General features: G+C 36.6%; 1 protein-coding gene across 1 annotated transcript; it reads left to right on the forward strand.

Moving 5' to 3' along the window:
- Positions 1–1,358: 1,358 nt before the first annotated feature.
- Positions 1,359–9,935, forward strand: LOC120106334 (spermidine synthase 1-like). The gene is made up of 9 exons (XM_039119326.3): positions 1,359–1,686; positions 3,633–3,709; positions 3,829–3,951; positions 5,788–5,892; positions 8,335–8,407; positions 8,857–8,928; positions 9,005–9,200; positions 9,300–9,429; positions 9,511–9,935. Exons 1-9 carry the CDS (start codon positions 1,485–1,487, stop codon positions 9,574–9,576), a joined length of 1,044 nt encoding a protein of 347 aa, XP_038975254.3. The 5' UTR covers positions 1,359–1,484; the 3' UTR covers positions 9,577–9,935.
- The last annotated feature ends 5,039 nt before the right edge of the window (positions 9,936–14,974 follow it).

The following is a 14,974-nucleotide window of genomic DNA, read 5'->3' on the forward strand; positions in this document are numbered from 1 at the left end:
TGATATTTGATTCATATATAAATATACATAGATATCAATTATAATCAACTTTTAATGTATAAGCAATGATCTTTTTATTATTTTTATTATTTTGTTAGTATTATCTACAATTTTCATCTCGCAACTAAGAAAATTTTATTATAACTAAAGATCGAAAACCCATCAACTTGTTATTACTATTCTGACAAGAAAAAAGGAATTATTATTGACAAAATTATTGGTTGCAAAATAAAACACTGTATTCCAAATTAGAAACATTAGATATTTTATGATAATATTGATAGAAAATATTTTATTCTGCGAGATTTTATATAGATTAGTGGAATTTTCATAAGTAAGAAATGTTTATATATATAACATCAATTATATTGAAAAGATAGTTGTATATATGCACTCTTTATATGTAAGTTACTAAGGCAGTAGAAAAATAATTTATTGTGTCAATTTTTATATAGATTAACAAATTTTTTTGTATGTAAGAAATGTTTATATATACTGTTGAAAATAATATTATCTAGATTTTATTTTATAAAAATATTATAAAGGAATAATCTATATGGAAAAAGAGACAAAGCGGAAACTTAAAGAGTAAAAGAAGTTTATCTCTAGAAGAAATTTTTAGAAGATAGAGCACAAGTAAGAAAGAGAAAGATTTAATTATTTTGGATTAATCAAGGAGTCTATTTATAGACTCTATCTAATATTCTTTTTTGAAGAGTTACAACTGTTGTGCCTCACAAAAGTGTATTTTAAAACATTTAAAATAACTAAAAATTAGGAGATAAGAAAATTTAAATATTTTTATTTTTTAATTAAAACTCTAACATATATAACTTCAATTATATTGAAATGATATTTGTATATATTTATATATGCACTCTTTATATATAACTTAGCCAGAAGAATTGCAAAACTGGATGACAGCATTAAGATTTCTTGGGCCGGCACTCATGACATGCACCAGGAAAAACCTAGCAACTTAACATTAACCTCCTATTCTATTTAGCAATAATTTACATGTGTTTGATAATCTTCCGCCATGGATATATAGAACTTTTCATGCTTATTACTCTATTTCTATTTATGAGGTGAAAGTATTATAAATTTATTTTTGGAGTGGACGCAATCTCCTTAATCATCGGTTGAACGACGCAAACCCCGCTGACCCATAATGACAAGCCAACGATGCCATCAACGCCTTTTTTTTTTTTTAATTTGAATATTTATAATCTTTTATTGATATATATATATAAAAAAAGCGTGTGGGAAAGTGGAGTGAGAATAGGATTCCGGAAAGCAAAGGGCCCGGGCCCCCAAAACCCTAATTGAGGACTCCATCATACATACGCTATCAATCCCGGAGAGTAGAATAAATAAAGCCGTTCGTCCGTGTCCACCCTGCTTTTGATTTTAGAGAGAGCGAGAGAGGGAGCCTCTGTGGCCGAGAGCGGGTGAGAAGGACAGAGGAGAGCTCGAAATATCCGATGGAAGCCGAGTGCGGAGTCCCGGTGGCGCCCGGCGAGGAGGTGGCGGCGAAGAGGGTGAGGGCGAGCGAAGAGGGCGTGGAGAACAACGGGAACGGGGCCGCGGCGGCGGCGGCGGCGGCGGCAGAGGACGGGAAGCCGGTGAACGGCATCTCCGCTGTCATCCCCGGGTGGTTCTCCGAGATCAGCCCCATGTGGCCCGGTGGGTGCTCGATCTTGGTTCTTGGGTTTTCTTCCAAACTGAGGCCGATTCTGGATAATTTTTATTTATTACCTCTCTTGTCATGGATCTTGATATTGAAATCTATATTTGGATACAATTCTGTTTTGCTTATCAAGGTTGTGTTTTATAGTTTTTCCTGCTAAAAGAGTCTTTTTTTTAATGTGGTTTTATTCCCTTCTGGAACTGTTTAACTTACACTAAATATTATGTCCTGTGTTTCAAGATCGAGTCTTCTATTTTTTTTCTCCGTCTAGAAGAGTAGTTTTATTTTTGATGGTTTAGTTCTTTTTCTTTCTCTTCTAACTGTTTAATTTATGATGATAGATGGATCTCTTTTTATATTTACACATGCAACTGACCTATATTATGCTTAATATTTTTTTTGTGGTTATTTGGTTTGTTTTTTTGGTTGTAAAGACTCGAGTTGCTTGAAATGTTCTTCTTCTTCTTCTTTTCTTTTAGTTATCTCAAGAAAATAATATTCTTTGGATTTTATTTATTGTATTTTTATTTTTCTTAATTCTCTACAAATGGATGATGCTTGAAAGAAGGGCCAAGCATCTATATCTATATCTATCTATGTATATTTGTGGATCGAATTAAGAGGATGGTGGGATAATTGTCTCACCGAATAACAGAGACAAGAAATAATCCGAGTATAAGTTCCTACTCTGGTTATCCACCTTTCTGTGTTTCATTTGTTTTGGGTCGAAGCATAACTCAAAAAAGTTATTGAAAAATCTGTTATTTTCTTGGATGTTAAGACTCCTTTAGCTTTATTGTTTTTCTGCTTATACTTAAAAGTTTGACAATTTAATTCACTACCGTTGCTTCTTGTTTAGTTGGTGTGTGTGTGTGTCCATATTACCTTTTAGCTGAATGTTGGGTCTCCTTTTTCCTTTTTTTTCCTTCCAATGACTATTTCTTATTGGAAAAACTCCACAATGTTTATCTGTTCCAAATTTTAGTGAAGGTCACTGCTGTTATTTTCGTACCGGATAGGTATACTCTCATGACTGATGCTCCATGGGTTAACTTTGTCTGAAGATCCTCTGCAAGCTTTCCATGTTTTTTTATAAATATATATCTATCATGTGTTCATGTTAAGCACTTTGTTCTGTTCTGGGTCTTGTAAGATGTTTAGCTTTATGTTAAGTAGATTTTGATTATTACAGGACAACTGTTGCTCTTTAAATATCTTTGTCTTTTGTGTGCGGATCTGCTATTGTTTAAGAAAATTTGTTTTTGCAGATCAAGAAAAAGGCCATCTTTTGCTTTAATGATTGTCAATGCATTTCTTTGGTTTGGTTTGGTTTGGATTCCAAGAAAGTAAGGGAAATTAAAACAAGAAAAATAATTGCTACTCATGGCTGCATTGCTCCGATCAAGACCTCCATTGTCTTTTCCTGTTACTTTCCTAGTATCAAAACAGAGCCTGATCGAAGGCTTCTTTTTGTTTGGTCTTGTAGGATTATTAGGGTTTGCTAAAAATTTCCCAGTTTTTTTTTTCTTTTGCTATTTAACAAGTTATTGGAGAGAGAAACAAGGAATATGTCTTGTGAATATTCAACTGTTGATTGACTTCTCTGGCTCTGAGAATAAAATGATATTAGAAGGCATGAGTCTGGAAATTATCGTTGAGTATTAAAAATAATTCTAACACTACTAAGCTAAAAATAAACTCCTGAACATATAAGGGATTGTGAAAAAATGATGCTAGATTATGTTGTAATTTTATTCAAACTTCACTAAATTCAATGTTTATGTATTTTAGGGTTTCCATACATTCTTAAATGACTAAATTGTGTCAACATTTCTGCATTCATCGTGTTATGCTTATTATAAATTAAAGCCTGGTGATGTCACGCTCTTGATGTCTTCTGTGACAACAATTGATTTTTAAGAATGCCTCGTACCATTTACAGGAGAGGCTCACTCCTTAAAGGTAGAGAAGATTTTGTTCCAAGGAAAATCGGAATACCAAAATGTCATGGTTTTTCAGGTAATTCACCACTTTGAGACACCCTGAATATTCTCTGTAGGTGTAATGCATGCCTTCTTTTTTTTTTTTATAGATATACTTGTACTGTGAATAACATGCCTGTGCTATTATGGTTTCAGTCATTGACTTATGGCAAAGTTCTTGTTTTGGATGGAGTCATTCAAGTGACTGAGAGGGATGAGTGCGCTTACCAAGAGATGATTACTCACCTACCACTTTGCTCTATTCCAAATCCTAAAAAGGTAGCTTTGTCATATTAAGCTTAATGCTCCATATTTATCTTTGTAAATTATCTTAGACTAAAACTTTTGTCTTGAAATCTTGCTTTAGATGTTGTCTCATTGATTAAGTTAAACATCATTTGTCTGTTATTCCAAATGGGGAACATTCTCTTTCAGGATTTCATGTATGCATTATGATCTCTTTGAAGAAAATTAAATGAATACGTGGATGAGTTTCTTTTCATTTTAAATGGTTGAATCAGTGTTTATGGATGAAAGTTAAAGTTTCGGCTGTTGGACTTTTCATCTTGCACCACTTGATTGCGATTGACACATCATGCTAAAGCTATTCTGGATTTACTTTTTCATTCAATTTGACATGTGATAACTCCTGTTCGTGTAACTGCAGATTGATAAGTGGAGCCTCTTCAGAGGATTGATGTTGTGAAATATGTAATGATGCTCGTATTGAGTAGTCAAAGTGGCATCATTGCATTTTGATATCTCCATTTTCATCTAGAGAGAAAAGTAGATGTGTTTTAATGACAACATGTGCTTGGTCTAAGTGGACTTGGCTAATTATCGACAACCTTTTGTAGAGTTTTTTCTTCGATTGACACATTTCAAGATAGTTCTCTGAAATAATTCTTGAAAAATGCTGAAATAATTCTTGAAAAAATGAGTTTGAATTTGATTATTATAGGGTTGGAAGGTTTTGAATTTCTTTCATCTGAAGATCGTTGACTGGTTATCATTAGAGTGCACATCATGAGGTAACATTAGTCTCTGGGAAATCATAAGAAGGATAATAGATCAGCTAAGGTGTCGAATGATTTTATCAGGCAATGCACTTGATTTATCAATTATTCTTTTAGCATTCTGAGAGTATTAAGGGCATAATTCCTCCATCTCAAGGAAGAATAATTAAACCCTTGGTTCAAGCTATGGTTGCATTTCAATCTGCTGATCTCATGATGAATTAAAAGTCCTCCTCATTGAGGCATGAAGAAGGAGCTACTAAAGGACTGTTAACTTAGTCTAGTTCCATCTGATTTCTCAACTATGTGATGCTCAGCAGCTCAAAAGAAATTGTGGAAACACTCAAATAGCATCTTTCTCTTCATGCCCTATTGACTTATCCATCATATCTTGTCAAGCAGAAACTCAACTGATACCGGTCAGGATGTAGTAGATTTGATTCAGCTAAAGAAACATTTGGTCAGGTGTGGTTTGGTTGAATCTAACTTGATTTGAGCAAACCCATTAACATACTAGTTCAAAGTTGTAACATTCAAGTAACAACTGGTCATTACTATTAGTTAACCTACTCCACACAAAGCACCAAGCATGCTATTGCACTGCATTCACATTTTGGTGAGGGATGGACTTCCTCTGCCATGACTAATCTTGGCATCTTTAATTAAAACCTAGCCTTGATGATAATAGAACAGTTTGATACTGAATTAGCAATACCTATCCTCTATTTTTGTTTGCCAGTTTCGATAGAGAATTTTTTTTACACACTTAAATTAGGTCTTTCACAAACAAGCGGTGTGCGCCACAATGCATAGATAAATTCACCAGTTTTGTTGAAGATATTATTCTGTTTCCAGGCAAAGTTAATTCGTCTTTGTTAGTCCATAAATTAATTCATGGCTATATTTGACATGTCACTCGTACAGCTTATTTCTATGATTTTCCTCTAGTTTTTCCCATTGATTTACTCATGCGGTGATGAAGGCATTGTGTTTAATATTTTATTACAAACTGACAAGAAATTGATAAGCATGCTTCTTCCTTTAAGATTTTGAAACCTTTCATGTGCTTTATTGTTTGAAACAGCTGTTACTGTTGCAGGTGTTGGTTATTGGTGGTGGTGATGGTGGCGTTTTACGTGAAGTTTCACGCTATTCTGCCGTGGAGCAAATAGACATATGTGAAATTGATAAAATGGTTGTGGATGTGAGTAATTTAAACTCTTCTTATTGCCCTTTTATCTTTAATATTACTGTATTGCAACATAAAAATAATAAAATTGTGATTCTTGTACTAAAGTGTTCATCTTTCATCTGAGCATTTACATGATGCTTCCAGCATGCGGTTGTGCTCAATCATGAAAAGTTACTCAGCGAATTGTAACAATGAATGTCACTGGTTTATTTAATGATGTTCCTTAATCTACACAACATAGAATACGATACAAGTATCATTCACAATTACATATCTAGTTTAGGGAAATTCCCAGCTAACTTTACATAATATAAGTTGGTTCCTGCAATTTTTCTTATAATCTATTGATTTTCCACATGATTTTCCATGTAAAGAGAATCATATAGATAAGCCAAACCCTATATTCTATAAAAACCAATTGAAGCCCACCTATCATCTGTCCTGTTTGATTGCTGCTTGGTTTACTGCTTGTACAGGTGATATTTCCCACTCCCAGTATATGGGTTGTTTGGGACTCTGAAAATATTTCTACGACACCATTGCTGTTTTCTGTTGAATCTTTTCCCACAATCTAATACTTCATCTTGCTTGAAGAGTCTACTGAGCGATCTAGTAGGGACTCTTCTATTTCATATGAAATTTATCCGATTATATTAGACATCACGTAAAGCGACTTTATTGGCATACCCTATTTGCTCTGGAATGTATGAAATGGAAGTTTCCCAGCAACGTCAATCAAGGGTCGAATTTTGGACATTTGATTAGAGGTAGATTCTATGAGTGTGTAAAATGATAGTGCTTTGGTTAAGCTTGCAGTTAATTTTAAGACTGGTGGGAACCTCAGCTTGCTTAGACTAGTTAAGAATTTCCCTTTAATATTTTTTTCTAGTATTTTAGGCACAACCCAATACACCGCCTCCTTTTTCTGCACATGCTATATGACTGATGTTTCAAAAATCTATGCTAGTCCATGCTCCAAAAAGGACACTACTTAGCTATTTCTCATTTGTCATGAAAGTGATGTGAAATTTGTGCAAATTGCAAATTATGCAAGAAAATATGATTTTCCGTTTAGTCATGAATAAGGAGCATGTGATATAGTCTAACAACCTTTATATTATTCCTTTTTCCCTTTTTTTTTCCCTTTTTGAGGGGGATGGGACTAGGGCTAAAAAATTACTCTATGCAGTATGAAGTCTACTCAGGGAGCCATGTCTGTGCCTGTTATCCACTTTCAATTCTTAATATATTAAGAAGATCTTGAAAGGAATGTTGATTCCTACTCTCAACATCATTTTAAATGAGTGTTACGATGATCTCAATTGTAGTTCCTAATAGCTCAATCTTTTTCTCTTTTCCCCCTTTGGTTGCTTCGTAACTAGTTTGCCCTTTATATGAATCACTATAAAGCAAGATCATAATGCAAACTCCAAAATAATGGCATTGGATTTTATTTAAATGAAATGTGATTAATGCAGAAGGAAAAATGAGGTTGAAAAAAATAGCATTCATATAAAAAGTCATTTCCTGTTGTTCTCTTTTGCCCTTTCTCAGTCAAGGACCTCCTCTTGTTTTTTTTGGCTATTATATAGGATTGAAAATTGTATCTACATATTTAATTAAAATAAAAACACCAATAAAGGTATTAAGACTATCATTCTATTCTTTTTTGAGAACTAGAATAGGAGAAATCCCAGCCAGAATCCAGGGGGGCGGGGGCGGGGGAGGCGGGACTAAAACCTAGGTCCTTGGTACCAACCCCAAAGATTTTACCGTTATTCATCTAAAACTTACAAATTACAACACAAATATGTATGGGATGAGTCAATTCACCAGGTAATAGATATGCGTCTCTATTACATATAATGCTACAACCCTGGACTAAGCTAACACCTTATATTATAATGAAAGACGAGTACATCTTTGCATCAGGAAAACACCTTTCCTGGTACCCTTCTCTGTTCATATCTTGGGAAGACATCTACCAAACATGTCTTGGGAAGACAGAAACAAGACATCTACCAAATATGAGAGTGCATTAGCCAGTTGTGATAAATAATGGGAAAGGGGGAAAAACTTAACATGTTATTTCTTAATGGGATCTCTGTATTTGCTGAGCCTTCCATGTGCATTGCATGTGGTACTTCCTAGTATGGATAATAGTGAAAAAACTTATAAGAATCAAAAGTTTGAAGGCTGGCTATGTACATAGCATTCTGATTTACTCGCATGCTACAGCTAACACTACTACTCTACTTAGACCTCTGAACTATGATGAACATTTTATGTGCTATTGCTCTCTTCTGATTATAAGTCGACATAACAATTTATTCTCATCTTCATATATTGTAAGCTCTGCCATTTAAACAGTCTAGATAAAATTCTGTATCTTTTTACAATTCATTTATATATTACTTATAATTCTGCGCTTATTTGCTTTGTTTTTTCTTGCAGATTTCTAAGCAATTTTTCCCCCACTTGGCTGTTGGGTTTGATGATCCTCGTGTGAATCTTCACGTTGGTGATGGTGAGATGCTTTTTTAATTATGAATAGTTATCTTGTATAAATCAAGAGCATAACAATAAATAAATCCTCACCTCCCATTCTTTTAACATTGAGGCCAATGATTTGTATTAAAAATTGAAATTGCCACTTGAAGTGATTAAGATTCTTGCACATTCAATGTGATGGTGAAGGGGCTCAGTTACAACCCACATTCCTTGCAGTAAAGAGTAGCTTCAATTTTATGCGAACTATAATACCTTTTACCAATTTTGAGTGAGGATGAACCTTTTTATTTTAAATGTCTTTCAACTCTCACTATCTCACTTGCGTTTTTGCTTGTTAACTTCATTAAGTACTTCATATGCATATGTTTATAAGATTTGGGTGTACCTTTATTAGGGACTTGGAGTGAGAACTTAATCATGGTAGACCTTTTTGCTTTTTTCACTCACTGGATAACCAACATACAGGAGTTGCATTCTTAAAAAGTGTTTCAGAAGGTACTTACGATGCAATCATCGTGGATTCTTCTGACCCGATAGGTATGGCAAGATTGGTGAAGTTAACTTGTTTTTATTGCTTCTCACAAGCTCTAACCTCCTTTCTTTGGTCAATCAGGTCCCGCTCAAGAACTATTTGAGAAGCCTTTCTTTGAATCTGTAGCTAGAGCTCTTCGTCCAGGTGGAGTTGTATGCACTCAGGCAGAGAGCATATGGCTACATATCCACATCATTGAAGATATTGTTAATATTTGCCGTCAAATCTTTAAGGGCTCTGTGAATTACGCTTGGACAACAGTGCCAACATATCCAAGGCATGCTCGACTCTAAATGCATTGCTTCTTTTTCAAAAATTTCTCTTTAAGTTAGACTATTAAATGGACATGTGTTGAAGTATCAGTTCATTCATGCAGTGGGGTGATTGGTTTCATGCTTTGTTCCACTGAGGGTCCACCAGTTGATTTTCAGCATCCTGTGTATAATATAGACGAGGATGAGAAATCGAACAAAACAAAGAGGCCCTTGAAATTTTATAACAAAGCGGTACATTTACCTATTGTCTCTCTTTTGTTTCTATAGGATTTCTTATTCTCGTCATTCCTTATTCGGATTGCATTTTTTCAGATACATTCTGCCGCATTTTGTTTGCCATCCTTCGCAAAGAGGGTTATCGACTCTACAGCCAACTAAGCTTCATCCAGAGAGAGAATAGGTGCGGGATGGGGATATGACTGCAAAATATCAGAGCAGCTCAACCTGCATATATGTTCTCTTCAAATGTTAGCAATGTATGGCTGGAAAATAAGTTGACTGTGATTTGGTGGGTCATCTTGCCCCCTTCAGAAGTCAAATCTACAGAAGCAATATGTTTAGCAGCTTTTATTATGATTCCTTCTATGGATGATCTGAGATATTATTGGATGTCCTTGTGACAAGATTTTTTTTTCCCCATCCAGAACGCATTTCGATGTCGTCTCTCTCATTGCGTGGCGGCATGTGGTTAGTGCTAGTATTGTATCTTTGGAAAAATTAGATTACATTGCTATTTACTCTGGTAGGTCTATTGATGGGTCAAGTTTCTTGTTGACCATTGTTAAGGGGCCCTTCCTATTACCAACGTTTGCCCGTTCCTATCATCAAACTACAATGGAGAGCTGGCATGCGACAGGGGGTCAAGGTAAACCCTGTGAATCGCACCTGAATCTTTTCATGAAAAAGTCAATATGTCGCATCTGAACCTATGACATGCTGACTTACAGCATTTTCTTTGAAATCTGACTTAAAACCTGTTCCAGTTATGATACCTGAGACGTGCGGCATATTGCAATCATTTGTTTTACGTTCTAATGCGTTGTAGAACAAGTGGGCGTTCTATTATTTGTTGGAGAACAAGGGGGGAGCATATGGGATAGCCTTTGCGGATTGCTGCTTAACAATAATTTAAAACCTTTTACATAATTTACATATTAGTAAAATCCTATAAATAGGCAAGAGAACATGATTTTGGTTATACGGCGCTCTCAACACCCAGGGGTCTTTAGAGCATGCCTTATGCTTACCAAACATGTTTTGAATCAAACATTAGTTTCTACATGCATGTGTGCACACATATGTACATGCATAAATTCATCTGCCCATGCATAGACATGCGTGCATGTATGCATACATACATACATACATACATACATACATACATCTATACACATATATCCATGTTAATGGATATATCCATGCAAACATGCATGCATCATCCATTCATCCATCTATCCATTCTTCCATCCATACCTACACACACACAAATACAAAGAAGGGTTCTTTCAGTATTCATCATTCACCTGCATAAAACATAAAGTATAATGCTTGTAGTATATTTATATCACCAACCGAAATGCAAGATTTTACTAAAATACAATAGCAATATCGCGGCAAGCATGAATGATTATTGATACTAAGAGCTGGTGGATTACCTAACCATTTTAGAATGTGCCGTACAAATATTGGAATGTAACTGTAAAATGCAAATCTTTGACCAATCAAATATCTATCATTTTTCTTATCTTTATTTTACTTTGTTTTTATATTTACCTTTTAATTATCTTGCTTTATTTACCTTGCTACATACATATATACATACACACACAGACACCATGATTTCTACTATATACCCAGACACTATGCTTTCTACCATATGCCCATCCCATCATTGGAGGATAGGCTTTAACTGAAAATGAACCTCCATCCTCTTGCCCAAGTAGCGAAGGATGAAACCATTAAATTCAAGCGGCAAAGAATCATTCAAGCAAGTACTCAGTATTCAGATGATAATAATTGTACTCGTGGTACTTAGTAATGGTCAATATAATTACTATAAAGAAAGTTGTTGTAGTTCCTCACATAAAATTATTGTTTGTAATTTTTTAATTGTTAGTTGAAAAAAAAGACCAAAAAATATTCTTACAAGCATTTGGAAACCTAATGCCAGCCAAGCATTTGGTAGAATAACGTCAAAACTACCTTGTAAAGCTTGCTAATGGAAATTTGCTAATGGAAATTTGCTCGGTCAAAAATTTGATGTTGGGTTTGTAATAGCTGCAATTATGTCAGATAATACATGAAATCAAACACTAGTGAAGATTACTTGGAATGGTTGAAAGTACAGAAAAATTCACCCACTTGCAACCAAACGAAGCCTAGACGCAACTCCCATTTTGGTATTATCAATATTTGCACTAAAAATATCATAGGTAAATTACACAACAAATTAAGAAATCAAATCAGAACAAGCTAGTATGGCCCAATATAAAACTAATAATTTGATTAGATTCGAAAAACATAAAAAATAAAATTAAAAAATAAAGACTCCGTCTCAGCGAACAGATTTTTTTTTTTTGTTATGTCAACATCTACATTTTCAACCACTTTTCAAGATATTAATATCCATATATAGATAGGTATGAGTATTCATATCAGCATATCTGAAAAAGGTTCGCAACAACTAGATATCCATATGGAGCCATTTTCTGATAATATATATGCCACCTGATTATATCCCATCCATCTCCAGCCCTACTAGCTCATGAATATTTATCATGCAGTCATGCACACACGATAATTGTAGTGAGTTCATCCAAATCTGCTTTTGGAAAACCAAGTAGCTCCATATATACCATCCTGAAACAAATCGTTTATATTAACATTTGCACATCAATCAATGGTGACCACATTGGTTGGACATGAGGGAGACCGAATCAAGGCACAACAACATGCCTCCACTGAAAGATCCTACATCGGCTAGACTCATTTCAGAGCTTGGGCATATGAAGCGGATTTCTCCAAATCCTGCAGACGCGTTTTGGATGGAAAACAAAATAGGAGAGGGATATGAGTGGCGCGTGTGGGGCCCAGAACCAGATAATATTTGGCAGGAGAGCCCGTGTTCCCCCCTTATGTGGCTCCTACGTAGGCACTGGTTGCCTCACGTGCCCCGCGCATGCAGGAGCATGACATTTGGTATCAGAGCCGAGGACGACTCTAATCCGATGGTGGGTGAATGAAAGATTCCATATCAGCTAAACTCGTTTCAGAGTATGGGCATATGAGACAGGTGTCTTTAAATCCTACAGACGCGTTTTGGATGGAAAACAAAATCGGAGAGGGGTCTGAGTGTCGCGTGCAGGCCCCGAAACCGGACAATACCTATCAGGAAAGTTTCGTGTTTCCCCCTCATGTGTTCCCCATGTGGGCACTGGGTGCCTTACGTGCTCTGCGCAGGCGGGGGCGTGACACCCACCATGCTGACGTTACCTCAAAATACCCACAATGCTGGACAAGGCAACTAAGTAATGGGCCAAAACTAGGGTTTGTTGGTGGCAGCCAGAGTGAGTGGCATACTAAACTTCCAAGCTTTTCTCCTATCTGCAGGTGAGCGAAGTAGCGAGCGAAATGGTAAGCACAGATGCAGAAAAACCCATGTCAATGAGGAGCAGAAGATCCCTCGGGTGTTGCCGTTTAGGCTTTAGCAGAACCGCACCTTAAAAAAAAGAAAAAGGAACATGCCTTTGTTAAAAGGCTTTAATAAACATCATTTCAAAAGCAAACAGAATAATTAATCCACGACTGCCACCAAAAGTAGAATATTCAAGATTTATAATAGAGAAGAAGCACAATACATACTAAAGTAGAGTTGACAACCTCTCCAAACGCCAGCATTCTGAGGAGAGTGCTTTTGAGTAAAGGCGAGGAGTCCACAAGCTTCACATTGCAGTTAAACCACTTTGCTGAAGCCAAATACTTATCAAAAGACATTTTCAATGGTCTAACAAGGCAAAGTTTCTTGAATGACTACAGTAACAGACGGATCTCATTTTGTTCTTATAGAAAGCATTGTGCACTTCAACTGCCACTTCCGTGTCCATCCCTGCCAGGAATCAAAGGTGATGCAAATATAAATGGCATAATAAAGAAAAGGAACTATAAGCAGCAGTCACAGGTTCAACAACACAGAAGCGATATACCGATTTACCCATTAGAATGAGGTGAATCTTCATGGTGATATGTTGGTGACCTGCGGCGAGGTGAATAGCTGCGGCGTCAGGAGAATCTTGACGGCGATTGGATGGTGATTGACTGTAGCTCCGGCCTCGATAAGGTGAATGGGTGCGACGACGAGGGGACCTTCTTCTTCTACGTGGGCTGTAACTCCTGCTACCAAGAGAAGGAAAAGATAAATAATTTATAAAATAGGGAAAACAAATCATAACAAGCAATGGAGATTTCATGTGCTGTGAGAGGAAGAAACCTTGAGTAGTAGGTATCACCTCGATGCCCAAGTAGTGGAGATTACCCATGTCTTTGATAGAAAATCGGAAGCCAAGTTGTGCTATGATCTTGGACACAAAGGAAGAATCACTGCCTGTTATAATAAAATCATCGACATACACTAGGCAGTAGCAAGTAAGGCCATCAGAGTTATGGATAAATAAGAAAGTGTCAGTGCATGAATGTGTAAAACCATAGCTGAGAAGAGTTGCTCGAAGGGACTGGTACCATGAGCGAGGAGCTTGCATGAGACCGTAAATACTCTTCTTTAATTTACAGACAAAATGGGGTTTAAAGGATCTTCAAAACTAGGCGGCTATTTCATGAACACTGAGTCTTCAATAGTACCATGCAAAAAGGATTATTTACGTCCAACTGTTGGAGAGACCAACCTTTCATCACGGCAAGAGACAGTATAAATTGGATAGTGGTCGGTTTAACAACCGGATTGAATGTCTCCGAGTAATCAACTTCAGGACGTTGGTGAAAATCTTTCGCAACCAGACGGGCTTTGTACCGACTGATAGAGCCATATGGGTTGCGTTTCACACGAAACACCCAATTGCTGCCAACCAGATTCTGACCAGCATGAGAGGGTACAAGATTCTAGGTTCCATGCTTGAGAAGGGCCATGAATTCATCCAACATAGCTGCATACCAGCGAGGGTTCTTGAGAGCCTAACTAACACATGTAGGTTCTAAGGGTGCAAGGAGTGGATATTTCGTAGCAACAAAAAGTTGCTTGGGCCGGTAGATGTTGTTCATGGAGTGGGTGGTCATGTGGTGGTTGCGGGTAGGTATAGGTGGCGGACGTGGGGCTACGGGTGTATCGGTAGGAGGTGCAGGCGTGGGGCTCGAGTGGGATGGCGGGTGGACAAGGAGGACTCATGGGGCTCGGTCAAAGTGGACGGAGAAGAGACCTCACGAAGATGTGCTTGCATAGGTGTTGCAGCATGAGAGACCCCCAATGACACAATAGACACTGCTGAAACTCCAAAGAGATGCTTCTCAGATGGTGGCAGAGTCGATTTTGATGCTATGGTGGACTCTTTGAATGGGTAGATAGATTCGTTAAAGATGATATGACGGGAGACATAGAGTCTGTTTGTGGGAAGATGGAGACATAGGTAGGCACTCTAACTTGTGGAGTAGCCAATGAAGAGATAGGCAAGGGATTTTGATTGCATCTTATGGCTATTATAAGGCTTTAGCTATAGGAAGCAGAGATAACCGAATGATCAAAGTTTAAGGTAGTTAGGCTGCAGACTGA

Source organism: Phoenix dactylifera, chromosome 2, assembly GCF_051530095.1.
Source record: "Phoenix dactylifera cultivar Ajwa chromosome 2, Ajwa_hap1_PhDact_Kaust_v1.1, whole genome shotgun sequence".
In the NCBI taxonomy this organism is placed as follows: Eukaryota; Viridiplantae; Streptophyta; class Magnoliopsida; order Arecales; family Arecaceae; genus Phoenix; species Phoenix dactylifera.

Excerpts from the sequence above, each read along its gene's own strand:
- LOC120106334 (XM_039119326.3), top strand. The coding sequence starts at position 1,485 with ATGGAAGCCGAGTGCGGAGTCCCGGTGGCGCCCGGCGAGGAGGTGGCG. Across the intron at positions 3,710-3,828 it reads AAAATGTCATGGTTTTTCAG|TCATTGACTTATGGCAAAGT; the intron begins GTAATTCACCAC and ends TTATGGTTTCAG. Across the intron at positions 3,952-5,787 it reads CTATTCCAAATCCTAAAAAG|GTGTTGGTTATTGGTGGTGG; the intron begins GTAGCTTTGTCA and ends TTACTGTTGCAG.